This window comes from Embiotoca jacksoni, unplaced genomic scaffold, assembly GCF_022577435.1.
Source record: "Embiotoca jacksoni isolate LCO1_2020_lvr unplaced genomic scaffold, fEmbJac1.0.p SCAF_15, whole genome shotgun sequence".
NCBI classification, from domain to species: domain Eukaryota; kingdom Metazoa; phylum Chordata; class Actinopteri; family Embiotocidae; genus Embiotoca; species Embiotoca jacksoni.
In genome coordinates, this window is record NW_027185285.1 from 10,417,768 (window position 1) to 10,431,802 (window position 14,035).

At 43.6% G+C, this 14,035-nt stretch overlaps 1 protein-coding gene across 5 annotated transcripts in view; it reads right to left on the reverse strand.

The window, feature by feature from the left end:
- LOC138198199 (glutamate receptor ionotropic, NMDA 2B-like) overlaps positions 1–14,035 on the reverse strand; it is a 133,559-nt gene that overhangs the window by 32,725 nt on the left and 86,799 nt on the right. For all 5 annotated transcript variants that reach the window (XM_069149473.1, XM_069149472.1, XM_069149471.1 and 2 more), the window contains one exon: positions 2,903–3,017. In XM_069149473.1, coding sequence (XP_069005574.1) covers positions 2,903–3,017 — 115 coding nt within the window. The remainder of the gene's footprint in view (positions 1–2,902; positions 3,018–14,035) is intronic.

Sequence of the window (14,035 nt, forward strand, 5' to 3'; positions counted from 1 at the left end):
AGTCAAGCTAAGAATTAAACATGAGTGAGGGAGTGGGGGGGGGAGAGGAGGTGGTGGAGGGGTGGTGCAGGCTGCAAGGGGACCATGGGGGAGAGAAAGAGAGTGAGAGAGAGAGTGGGGAGGCAGAAGGGGAGCGACTCACCTTGTTCTCTGATCAGAGGACAGAATATAGATTAGAGAGGCAGAAGAAAGAGAGAAATACTGAGAATAAAGAATAGGGAGAGTCAAAGGAGCCAGACTGCAGGACACAGATACAATGGAGGAGGAGCATCAGGAAACACAGGTGCACGCTGGTGACGGGGCAGGTGGTGAGGTTCATTTAAGGTTGTCGGTTCGAAGCGTGACTCAGAATTACTCTCCCCCACCCATACTTAAAGACTTTTTAACTATTCTTGCATCCGTACAATGTCATTGACTGTCCTTCGTGAATTGACTCCGTACATATAAAGTTTGAATGAAGTTTGTTTTTTATTCATTAGGTCACATGGAAGCAGGCAAATACAACAACAAAAAATTGGACTATCAATCTAACGCTCATTTCAATACGTGGGATTTCTGGACTCAACTTCATCTCCATCCTTTAGCTACATCTGCTCATCCTCAGCTGATACTGCACAAGATCAGGATTCTGGATAAGCTGCCAGTCAAGCGCAGGGCTGACATAAAGAAACAGGCAGCCATTCGCATACTTTAGTCATACCTATGGACTATTAAGAGTCACGAATTAACCCAAACCTGCGTGTCTATTGGAGGAAACTGGAATACCCGGAGGAAGCCCTTGCAGACGCAGGGGGAACATGTAAACTCTACACAGAACTCGGAACGTATGTGCACAAACAGATTACTGTACGAGGGTGGATCAAAAAGCTTTAAAACCATTCCCAGTTGAGTGCAACACCATGAAGTGCACATGGAGCACAGGGAAGCTTCAACCTTCGTTTGATCAACATCAGTATCTGAGTTATATGCATTTAAGTGACCGCTGACATGTGAACATTTGCCACGTCACATTGAACAGAGAGCACACATCAAAGTTTGTGTCAAGCTCGGAAAACGGAGCAACAGAGACCCTTGAAATGCTTCAGAAAGCGTACAGTAATGAAGCAGTGAGCCGGGCGAGGTTTATTTAGCAGCATTTGCATTTTAAAAAGGGAATAATGTCACTTTGCAACGTCGAAAAAAGGCGCATCGGGTCATGAGCGGCACAAGGTGGGTTTCCTTTGACAGTCACAGGGCTATGCACCGTGATCTCATCCTCCAAAGTCAGACTGTCAACACTGGGTTCAACTGTGACGTTCTGAGGCGTCTGAACCAAAACATTCAGTGCAAATGGCCTGAACTGTGACATGATGCCACTTTGGTTCTCCAACATGACAATGCACCCACTCACAGCGTGTTGAAAATGCACAATCCTAGCTCCCCATCAGCTTACTTGTAGGATTTGGGTCCTTGTGACTTCTTACTGTTCCCCAAACATTTGTCACAAACTTTGATGTGCTGCTCACTTTTGAGATACATGGTGAGATTGTTAATGCACACGCACCAGTGGTCACAAAAACTAGCGTAACGTAACGTGCTGATGTTGCTCAAGCGACACAAGTCAAGGAATGCTTACTCACGAAAGTTATAGCTTCTCCCTGCTCCCTGCATGTCACAGCGCTTGCTCAAGCAGTTCCTCAGCAAACATTCAGAACTCGATTACACATGTATTGATAAATAATGCCACCAATGTCGACATCATCATGGCTCAGCTACTGCCCCGACTTGAAACAGTAACTTGACAGTGTCTGATATAGAGCGTCACCAGAGATATACTTGCTTTTAAACCATGCGTTGGCGTTTACAACCGTTTTGCGCCGTGATTGCTAACATACTTGCCCCTGTACTCTGCGTATTACTGGAGGACTCCACCAGACGACACACCGGAGAAACAATGATACCATTAGAACATCCTGATTCAGCTGATGCAAGCAATAAACATGGTGCCAATCGAGAAGATCACAACTTTGCTGATTGCAAGATCACCGGGGGACAAAACACACCGCCTGCACCATCCACACTCCGTATTTTCAGCATTTCCTGCTGTCTACGGAAATAACGCTATCAGACTTGTTGCCATTTTGTTAATCAGTTTCTGTGGTGCTGTCACTGCTCCACACTGCCCCTGCACCTATACCAGTCATGTGTGTGTATTGCATCTTGCATACGCATTGCGTTAATTTGAGGACGTGTACAACCAACGCTTGAATGTAAAATATATCACATTGACACTTGCTACATGTCAGTTCTGACAGGAAGTGTTGATACTTCAATAGAAACAAGTGAGAAAAAAAATTGACATTTTTGGCTGTTTTGGCAAACGGGCAAATAGAATCTGTAATTTTGTGAAAATGCCACATTAAGGAAGGGTTGTGTCAAATTGTTCACCAAACTTTCAAATTTCAAACAGCTGTAGACCGGCATTCACAGTACATCGCCAATCTGAAGCCTTGACTGCAGTGCATTGCTCAAAGGCACCTTCACAGAGTTGATAATATCTAATCAGAGGAGCGCCTATAAAGCTCAAGGCTTGAAATGCTTAAAAAGTGAAAATCAAATGATAAGGAGCCAGAAGATAGAAAAACACTGATGCACCAGGACTCACTGACACTGCTTCTATCCACGATTTAACAGTTCATACATTATTTTGCTGTTAACATCAGAGGACAATTAGGTTTGACTGGAATCTAAAGGTCAGGAACGACCAATAAATGCAGAGGATCTGGTTTTTTTTCTCGAGTCTTTCCTTTTTCCCCATCAGTAATGAGAAAAGATGAACACACACACACACACACACACACACACACACACACACACACACATTGACACACACATACACGGACACCGTCACCCCATGTCTCACCCTGTCCCACTGTCTGTCTTTGTTGAGCAGAAGGATGACCAGCTTGGGGTGCATCTGGTATCCGTCCTCGCTGAACGACAGATTACGCCCCTCAAACGTCACATTCATCAGGTACCTGTAGAGGGAAACATTGACAAAGGGGACAGAGAAGGAAACAGATTGAGTCATCTATCACTCGCTGAATAACGTCGTTGTCAGTGGCATTTCACAAACGTCTTATTTACTCTATATATATATATCTGATCAAGAATGCGTATATATATATATATATATATACGCATTCTTGATCAGTGACTCAGTTCCCCAAACATTTACGTTTCATTGTGTGGCAACTTATTTTGTAAGCATCTATCATTTCAGACAAACCCATCTGAATTCAAGAAATGGCTATCGGCTTGTGTCTAACCAGCTCTCCCATAAATAGATGAATATACATTAGTCATCACTTGCGGAAGGACATTTGAGCAGAACAGCAGACGAAGGCTTTAAGACAGGACTAAGGGAAATTAGTTTCAGAAAATCATCACATCCTTCTGTCAAATATTACACATTCAAACCCGGCAACGGCAAAAAGCATTCACTCTTACTGATGTGAAATTAAAGAAATAGTTCGATATTTTGGGAACTTCTTTGATGGACAGTCAGAGAAGATTGACAGCACTCTCATATCTGTCTGTCAAATACAAGCCACTGCTAGTTTATCACAAAGACTGGACACACCTGTTTGAAGGTATAAAAAACTCCCCCCATCAGCACTTTGTGACCTCAAATGAACACAGTATAGCTCATTTCATTAATCGGTACAAAAACTCAAGTGTAAAAATGTATGGGGGTTATATGCAGGACTTTTACGTGACTGGGATCTCTTCCCAGGCAACCAGTCTAGACTAGATTAACTGTCGGCTGTTTTGCTGGCTGAGTGGAGATTTTTGCAGAATGGGCTTCCAACCAAACTCTCAAGGAAGTGATAGAAACTTGAGAAACAATATACTCATCCATCCTCCTCCTCATCAGATAACCGTTAATACAAATCTACAATCTACCAGCTAAAGTGCTGTGAAGCACTTTGAGCTGCATTTCTTGTATGAAAGGTGCTATACAAATAAAGTTTATTCTTCTTCTTATTATTATTATTATTAAAAATGTTACCTAAATATTGGCTTTAAAATAACATGAATAAATGTTATTTGAATTCTATAAACTATAAAGAGACTCAGCCAGGCAGATACAGTACATTGAGGGAGAGAGGAAGAGAGAGATGAAGAAAGGCACAAAAACAAGCAATGCAGTTTGTATCTGGTGTCACGAGTAAAAAAACATTGTGTGTATGTGTGTGTTTGAGAGAGCAGCATTGGTGTTAATGTGTGTTGGAGTGTGTAAGTGTGTGTACATGAGGACAGGAATGTTTATGTCAGGTGAACTTGGATTCACTTCACTGTCAACCCCCCCCCCCCACCTCCCCCACCCCTCCCCACACACACACACACACACACACACACACACACACACACACACACACACAGGCTCTCTTAACTCGTTTCCTCCCTCAGCCCTTTACTCTCTATCACCTTCTCTCTCTCTCTCTCTCTCTCTCTCTGTGACTGTTTCCATGGAAACACTGTGCCTCAACACCATGCACACCATATATATATATATATATATATATATATATATATATATGTAGATGAATAAATAAATGACAGAAGAAGGTGCATGTGAATGTGACTGTATGTGCGGAGAGGACTGGCTCGGTGCCAGTGTGCTGATGAGGTCTGTGAGCATCGGACAGGGTCGTGTGCCAGGACACATGATCACCAGCAGAATCAGCTCGTCTTGAGCGACTGCTTCTTTTTTTTGTTCCTTGGGAGAGCGTGATGATGCTCTCTCTTTCTATCTATCTATCCATTTATCCATCTATCTTTCCACTCCAGAATGGAATGATTTATGTAATCCAGCAATTACTCTAATGCCAGCTTCCTTATTCTATTTCCTGTATTAAATATTGATATTTTCAATGGGCTGTGAGGATCAGAATCACCCAGCATCATACCGTCTCATGCAGCCCCATGTGTCCGGCTAACAGCCCCATCCTGTAGAGCCCTGGCACTGATACAAAGTGCATGGAATCTGCTGCATAAATCATAAGTCATTTACAAAATGACTTGACGCTGTGGCCCCTTTAATCTTTATTGAGCCAGCTATTGTTACGTGCTACAAATGCACGGGCCTGTGTGTGTGTGTGTGTGTGTGTGTGTGTGTGTGTGTGTGTGTGTGTGTGTGCGAGCAACCTACACACTGTCAGCAGCAAATCACAAGCATATGTGTGTTGCCATGGCACCCACAACCACTGTGATTTCCGAGCCAATGTGCCGCGTTACTATGGTAACGGTAATCTCACAGAGGGTGGGGGAAAGAGACAGAGAGAGAGAGAGAGAGAGAGAGAGAGAGAGAGAGAGAGAGAGAGAGAGAGGTGGGATTCAAAGAAAAAAAAAAAAGGGAGGGGATGGGACATATTACAACTAGATTGCGACGTGCTCGTCGCTCTTCTGCCATCACACTCTGACGACCGTGTTTACGGGCAGGAACGTCTCCGTGTCCTCTCGCTGTCGCCTCCTCTGAACTTCCTGTATCACCACCAAAAAAAGAAGAGGACACGCACGTACCCACAGACACTCAGACGGAGACGGTTTGCTCAGCATTCGCACTCAAAGATGAATATAAAGGCAACATCTGAGAGCCGCCCTGCTCTTTGAGATGCTCCACCGGGGCAGCTGGGTGTTAAGCACCTTGTTGAAACCTGGATGACAGTCAGTCACCTTCACTGCCTTCCTTTACACGCCAGACACGCAAGTAAACATGTGAATAAGAACCAACTCCCAAACCGCTTCCATCTATGTCCTAAAGCTACCCTGTGTGTCATGAGACTGCATTACGTTACGTGCATATTAGAAATCCTGTGCACACACTGTGTGAATAATATGATAAGACGGAGTCACACATCCACCCATCCTCTAAACCCCATGTTTTGATATCCTGTTGAACCCGTCAGTTTCCAGCTTAAGCCAGAGGAGAAACTCTCAGCTGTACTGTACAGAAGGTGAATTAAAATTCAAACAGCAGAAGCAGCTGTCTCCACCTGGTGAACAAAAGCTAGTGGCGCTGACCGGAGTTCGACATGTTGTGCTCCAATCACATCTACAGTCGCGATTTCCCTTTCACTAACTCACCCATTATGCAGCTTTAAAGGCATCAGTGATTCTATTCTTTCTCGTTTTATTTAAGGAAAGCTTGTTAAATGCTTCTGTATATCAGAACGACATAGTGACACACACACACACACATACACAAATTTGCCATGCTAAATCCATGGCCTGACACAGATACGTTTTAGCGCATGTTCTGCTGTGAATAATGGAGGAGTTGTGTGAATCATTGATAGATCAGTTTTAATAAATTAACCCTGACATGAATTACTGATGAATTACACTCCGTAGCAATTACTGTGGTGCACTGTACTTATTGGATTTGTAGAGGAGGAACCTATATGGAGAATGATAACATGCCCCATATGGCAGCGTGCGGTCGAGGCAGACAAAACATACTGCAGCTTTGCTGCGTGCACACTTGGGGTATACGCGGTGTGAATGTGAGGTGAGGTGTGAATTTGTCGTGTGTGCATGTGTTGTGCACGTGGTGGTTAGTGTGTGTGTGTGTGTGTGTGTGTGTGTGTGTGTGTGTGTGTGTGTGTGTGATGTGTGCATATTCAGACATGGGAACTAAATGTGTAAACAGTGCAATAGATAGTGTTAATGGGAACAGAGATACTGAAGGGAAGAACTGAGAACATGAAATGGCATCTAGATATGTGGCTCTGATTTGATTTAGTTTTGACAACTGATAGAAAGCCCCTATTATGCAACAAGAAGTTCAATCGGAGATCTGATTGGTTAACTGTACATTTGAAACGTGCTCAAATCAGCATGACAGCACACCGTCCTCATCACTAAAAATATCGCTCTGCCTTCTCAATGGGAATATCTGATTGGAGTTGAATTTCATGTTGTCGTGTTGTAGCCGTTTGTGGGAAACCAGGCTGCTTCGTCTGGATGTGCGTGGGTGGAAATTACTTCACACAACAAGGAATCTTCCGTTTCGTACCTTTACCGAACTTGCAGCAGGTGAGTACAGAACATACAGTACGTCCATTTACATCAGGCATAGCGGTTATACTGGGTTGTGGGCTCGAGCTCGGGGACAGAACAGCACGTTAGCACTGTCCATGCGATGAGCCGTGAGCACCATTCAACCTAAAACTAACTAACTCCCATCAAATCTCGTTGTTTTCTCTGATCGTGATCATGAACCAATCAAAAACTCTATATTTAACAACAAGCAACCTGTCATGTAAGAGGAGGGAGGAGGAAAGAACTTCTCTATTGTGAACAGCCTTACAATTTAATATGCAATATAATGTTGTTTTTAGCTGTTATAGGCCTATTAAATGTGAACCATTACACAGAATTGGGTGTTTCTTTGTACTTTGTTCTGCTTCTCAGCACCCGTACCGTAACACCACAGATAGTCGCGCACTTAAGATCCAGGCAGCGGCTAGTTTGACCAGGTTTAACACATGGCGGCTAAAATGACGGCAGTCCAGTGAGTGGGTGACACGACGCTACAATCTTAAAGATACACGAGTCCATCGATATCTTTTTTCAGTGGCTTTTTTACTTACAACAAGATTGAGTAAGCTAAGCAGTTTCGTGTTCCTGTGCTGTATTTATTCAGTTTGAAAAATCCCACTATCTCTGGAAAGGATTAAAATGGACTAGAAATCATCTCTGTTGCTAGGTTGTTACTGACATTGCATACATTACATATGAGTTTACTGACACAACTGATTGCTTTCAGTTCTTAGTCATACCCCATGTATTGCCATGGAAACGGAGATTGCACTAACAAAAAGTTATATATTTTGAGAGCAAATTGCCCCACAATATGAAAACATTTTGATTAATTATTTGATTTAGCTGGTAACTTGTGGGATAATCACAATATTTCCCTCGAGGGTGCGCTTTAACATCATTATTGGCACGACAGTGATGCGGTAAGCGTCTCGTGTAATATTGCTTCAATCAAAACTATGTATAATGACATTAATTTGAAACGGTAGCTCTTAAACTGGCTGGATTCTCTACATTGTAGAGATAATGGATACCTGAGGCAATATTCTCCTTTTCTTGATTTTCTAATTTCAGAGCATTTTGTAGTAAAACTTCAAAAGCCTTAAAAGATAAATGTATGTACTGGAATAACAAATCAAGCATTATAATAGACTAGAGTACAAGGTACTCTGTGAAACAAGAGTGCAATGAAGGGAAGCAAATGAGAGGAAATAATGTAATAGAAAGAGAGGGTTAGGCAAAGATTGTGAGATAAAGGAAGAAACAGAAAAGTAAACGCTTGAATAAACCTGCCAGAGAAAAGAAGATTTAGTGACAGAGACAGATGGAGAGATTTGAGAGGAGAAAGAGAGATGGCAAAAAAAGATGGAGAGAAACAGGAGAGACAGAACGGGAGGCTTCATGACCTACTTCCAATCAAGCCTCATCACAAACAGGTACTTTTCTTACACCGCCCACAGGCCTGCCCCACAAACACACACCCAACTGGCCTTTATAGACTCCGTCGGAAAAAGCTAGACGCGCACACACACATGAACACCGAGGTGGACACACGGTCTTTCAAACTGGCACACACTCATCCCTCAGCTCAAAAGGGTGAAAATTCTGCTTCAGAGCACCCTCAAACGCACACACACACACACACACACACACACACACACACACACACACACACACACACACACACACACACACACACAGAGACACATATACTCTATTGAAAGCCTCACTGAGGCCACATAAGTTCAGAAATGTCCACAGAGCTTAAAAGCACTTGACACCTCTCCAACTCCAAGCTCATCTGGAACCTGTCCACGACTGGCAAGGTCAGGGCCACTGTTGTCAAACTCATGATTCTCACACTGTTGTGTACTGCTGCTCACCAGTGGTCTCTCTCCATCCCTCCATCGCTCTGTCTTTTGCTCTTTGTGCTCTGCTCTCTTCCTCCTCTTTCTTGCTATCTTCATTTGTCAGGCGTGTACTGTAGCATTAGCTGGAAAGTCACGGTGCTGGCTACAGTGGACTTAATTTACTTAGTGGAGCGACACGTCCTTCTCTTGTGGCACGAAGGGCCGAACAAGGAAATGCTAATGTATGGTTTATAAAGTCAAGTAGATGACTGTGACCATACAGCCAGTCTTCCTCATTCACTAGTAGACTGAAATGAAAACTAGATGTGATTTACATATTTCCATGCGTCACTCACTGACCTCATAACTTTGAAATCCACAAGCTTGAAAGCCATGTGACATGTGATCCAACTGGGATACAAAAAGAAATGGGTCAAAGCTGTAACACAAGTTTTGTATTGTTTTTAGTAGTTTGGGACATGCACAGATCAGCCAAAGGTTTAAAACCACCTGCCTAATATTGTTAAGGTTCCTTTTCGTGCCACCAAAACAGCTTTGACCCGTTGAGGCGAGGAGTCCTCAAGACCTCTGAAGGTATCAGGCACCAATGTTAGCAGCAGAGCTTTTAGGTCCTGTAATCTGCGAGGTCCATCAATGGATCGCACTTGTTTTCAAGCACATCCCAAAGACACTCGATCTGACTGACATTTGGGGAATTTTGAGGATAAGTCAACACCTTTGAACACTTTGTCATGTTCCTCAAACCATTTCCTCAACAAGTGGTAGGTGCATTATCCTGCTGATGGAAGCCAACACCATCAGGGATTACTATTGCTATGAAAGGGTGTACATGGTCAACAACAATGTTTAGGTCGGTGGTACCTGTCAAAGTGACGTCCACATTAAAGCCAGGACCCAAGGTTTCCCAGCAGAACATTGTCCACAGCCTCCATCAGCTTTCCTTCTTCCCAATAAATAGCACATCCTGCTGCCATCTCCTTCCCCAGGTAAACGACACACACACGGCTTTCTACCCAATGTAAAGGAAAACACGATTCATCAGACCAGGCCAACTTCCTACATTTCTCCGTGGTCCAGTTCTGAAGCGCACATGTCCATTGTAGTTGCTTCTGGCAGTGGACAGGAGTCAACATGGACACTCTGACTGGTCTGCAGCTACGCAGCTCCGTATGTAGCAAGCTGGGAATCACTGTGTGTTCTGACACATCTCTATCATGACCTGCATTAAGGTTTTCAGCAGTTTGTGCTGCAGTAGCTCTCCTGTGGGGTCCGACCACAGGAGCAAGTCTTCGCTCTCCATGACCATCAATTAGTCTTGGGCGCACCTGACCCTCGCCCTGGTTCACCGGTTGTCCTTCCTTGGCTCATTATTTGTATTTACTAACCCCTGCACACCTGGAACACCCTACAAGACCTGCTGTTTTGGAAATGCCCTAACAGAGTCATCTAGCCATTACAATTTGGCGCTCTGATGCGAACACTTGATCATTTTTCCTGTTTCCAACATATCCGATTCAACAACTGACTGTTCACCCGCTGCATAATAATGTATATCCCACCCACAGACAGGTGCCAATGTAACAAAATATTCAATGTTATTCACCACCTGTCAGTGGTTTCAGTGTTGAGGCTGATCGCTATTTGCTGTTAACATCAACCATTTTAAGAGGGCTTCAAAATGGATGAATTGGGTGACTGCCATCGTCCTTCCTTCCCTCCTTAATTTCGTCACCATTTGTTCTGCTGCTTCACATTTTCAACGACTTCAAGTTTTCAAATATGGCCTAAAATTAGCTACCAAAAATTGTTGTGGAATAAATCTAAAGCAAGAACTAGGCCAAGCACTTCATGACAGTTCATCCTTAATCTACAGTTGAACATTTGTTCCTCATGAGTTGGTGGAGTTTTGAGAGGCAGGAAGTCACATCATCCTCTCAACCAGAGACTTCCAACAGGGTTACTTGTATCCTGGGGGGGTTGTGCAGTTGCCAAGGTTTTTTTTACTTTTAGAAAACCTGTCAAGTAGCTCGACGAACATGAAAAAGTAGAATTTACAGTAGGACGCCATTAAAAACATATATCTGAGTATTAAGTCGGCTGTATCATTAAACAATCAATTCATGTATCATTGCAGCTAATACATAATACTGAAAATAGGTAAAAGTACAAACAGTTGAACTGAAATGAAAATAATATAGTATAACTTTATCAAACACTTCAAAGAAAATAACATTCACATAACACTCACTACCATACAATTTGATATGATAAAAAAATTTAATAATATTCCAAAATAATTCAAATGAACACATTTGCAACATGACTGTTGGTGCTGAGGACAAGCGAACCTTACAGGACTGTTGGGGTTGATGTTACCAAAACGTTTGGGACCACCATTCAATCCTGAGCCCCATCATTTTCTGATTAGTTTGACTACCAGTTGCCACGATCAGTTTATGTTTTCCAGACAAATTTGTTGCAGCAAAATTTTGCTTTAGAGATCAACACTTTGTTTTCCAGCCTCGCACAGCTGCTTAATGCCATTTCCACCAGTGAAGAATTAATTGTGACTCTACCTGATTTATTAATGATTTACTTTAAAAGGTCCGTTTGAAAATGTATAAATGGAATTCACTGGAGAGAGACACTGAATGTAATGTTTTCATCCCTACAAAGAGCCTTTTGATTCGAGTTGCTCTCGACCCATCTTTCATCTGTTCATTTGGTGATTCACTTAGCAGTGAACCAACCAGGCAGCAGGACATCCAGCCAGCCAACAAACCAAGCAGCCAGAAAGCCACGAAACCCACTGTTCATTCAGTTTTTAGTATATAGACTGGAGGCCAAATTCTAATCTCTTGATTGAACACTTGAAGACAAAGGTTATCACCAAACAAATTTAGTTAACGCAGCAAGGGGCGAAGGATCTTAGCAGCGCTCGCAACTGATCTAATCAACAACATAGCTAAGTTGATTATAAAACTGCAGGTCTGGAGTGCAGACAATGGCTGGAGAGGAGAGGAGAGGAGAGGAGAGGAGAGGAGAGGAGAGGAGAGGAGAGGAGAGGAGAGGAGAGGAGAGGAGAGGAGAGGAGATAAAACAGAGCAGAGCATCACTCGACAGAGGAGAATAAAGCGGAACAAAGCAGTATGGAGAAGAGCAGATGTATAAAAGCCAACCAGGGCAGAACAAAAGAGAAGACTACAGGCCAAGAAAGGACAGAGGAGAACATGATGGAGTCACAGGAAAGCTGAGCAGAGCAGAGAGCAGCACAGGACACGGCAGACAAGACCACAGAAGAGTTGAGAAGAACAAAGAAGCGCACAGCGAGGAGCACACGAACAGAGCAGGGGAATTGCATTCAGGGACAACGGGAGCTGCCATAAACTCCAGCGTTATCTCAAAGCAGTAAGCAGTGGTGAAACAAATGCAAAGCTTCAGAAAGGAGCGAATCACAGACGGGCTGAAATGACATCTAAAGAGCATGCTGGAACAGACAACAAAGCTTTGTTGCCTTAGTGCAGGATGCAGTGACGCCTGGACCATGAGGAGAAATTTTACACATCCCTCATATGCAGTTCAATCCAAAAAGGTGAGCATGTGTTTCTACAGCGGGCTCCTGTGTCCTCCTGCTGCCGTACATGTCTGTGTGTATTTTTGGACAAATGTGTTCTCGTAATCAGGAGAGGAACTGTGGGAGAAAGCAGTGCGGCAGAAAGCAGAAACAGACTGCTTATACCACCTCCACCATGCAGCTACTTTCCAAAGAAGCATGTGACAAGACAAGAAGAAGGAAACAGAATTTCCAACAACAGCAACTGAACCGGTGGCAATCTCTTGACAATCTCTTTAGCACGCACACACACACACACGCACACGCACGCACGCACGCGCGCGCGCACACACACACACACACACACACACACACACACACACACACACACACACACACACACACACACACACACACACACACACACATACCTGGCCTTCCTTGACAGTCTGTCTCTCTTAAGCACAATAAAAAAAACACACATACCCATACACATCCAGCCACAGCAGACATGCAGAGTGGCAGAGGGGTGAAACTGCCCCCTGAATATAATACTGCGCTGAGCTCTGGAGCACAGCACGACAGGGGATAGTGTTCGCCGACTGAAACGCCATTGGGACCAATTAGGCAGCGCGCAAAGCAAAGAGCAGCCGAACGCTACACTTCACAACCAGTTCAAAAGGCCTGCTGCCGAGACGGACAGCTGAGGGGGTGGGGTTGGTTTTCCTGAGGAAGGGGGCATGTGAAGGGGGTGTTTGTGTGTGTAGGGTATTATTACATGGGGGGACGATGATCACAGAATGCAGGGGATGAAGGTGCGTGCGTGTGTGGGTGTGTGTGTGTGTTGGTGCGCATTTGTGTGGGCGCGCCAGCATCTGCCGCTTCCATGAATGTGCTGATCTATGCTTGTGTTGATGTTAGACCACCTGAACGTGTGCATCTTTAAAGCTGCTGCGTGTAGCATTTTAGCATCCATAAATCATTGCCACATTAATTTGGGTACATTAGTGTAATTGTAAATAAATGGCTGTAAACAAATTAAACCACTGCTGAGATACATGGCCTCTCACTGTAAAGTTTTTCACGTTGAGCACCACAGAGATCTTCGTGGGATATGTTGAATTGCTGCAGGGCAAAAAGTGAGCTTTTTCTGCTGCATACGCAACAGTAGGGAAAGGAGCACCGTTTCTACGGGGCACTCACACTTTCTCACGACGACATATTCCAGCAGAGATGTGGCGATATCGAACAAGAAGTTGAGAACTCTATGAACAATGCAGTCTTAAGTCGAAAGATTGCAAACAATATCACTAGAAGTCCTCTAAAATATTAAGGGTCCCATATTTTACACTTTTCAAGTGTTTTATTTACAGAAGATATTTTTCTAGTTTTCAGAAACAAAAACCATCTTTATATGGCTTCTTTCTAGAGCTCTCCGAAGAAAAGGATGTTTTACTTCTGTGTCTTTAAGGCCCATTATTAATCATCCTCTCTTCTGATTGGCTATCTCTTATCTGAGTTGTAT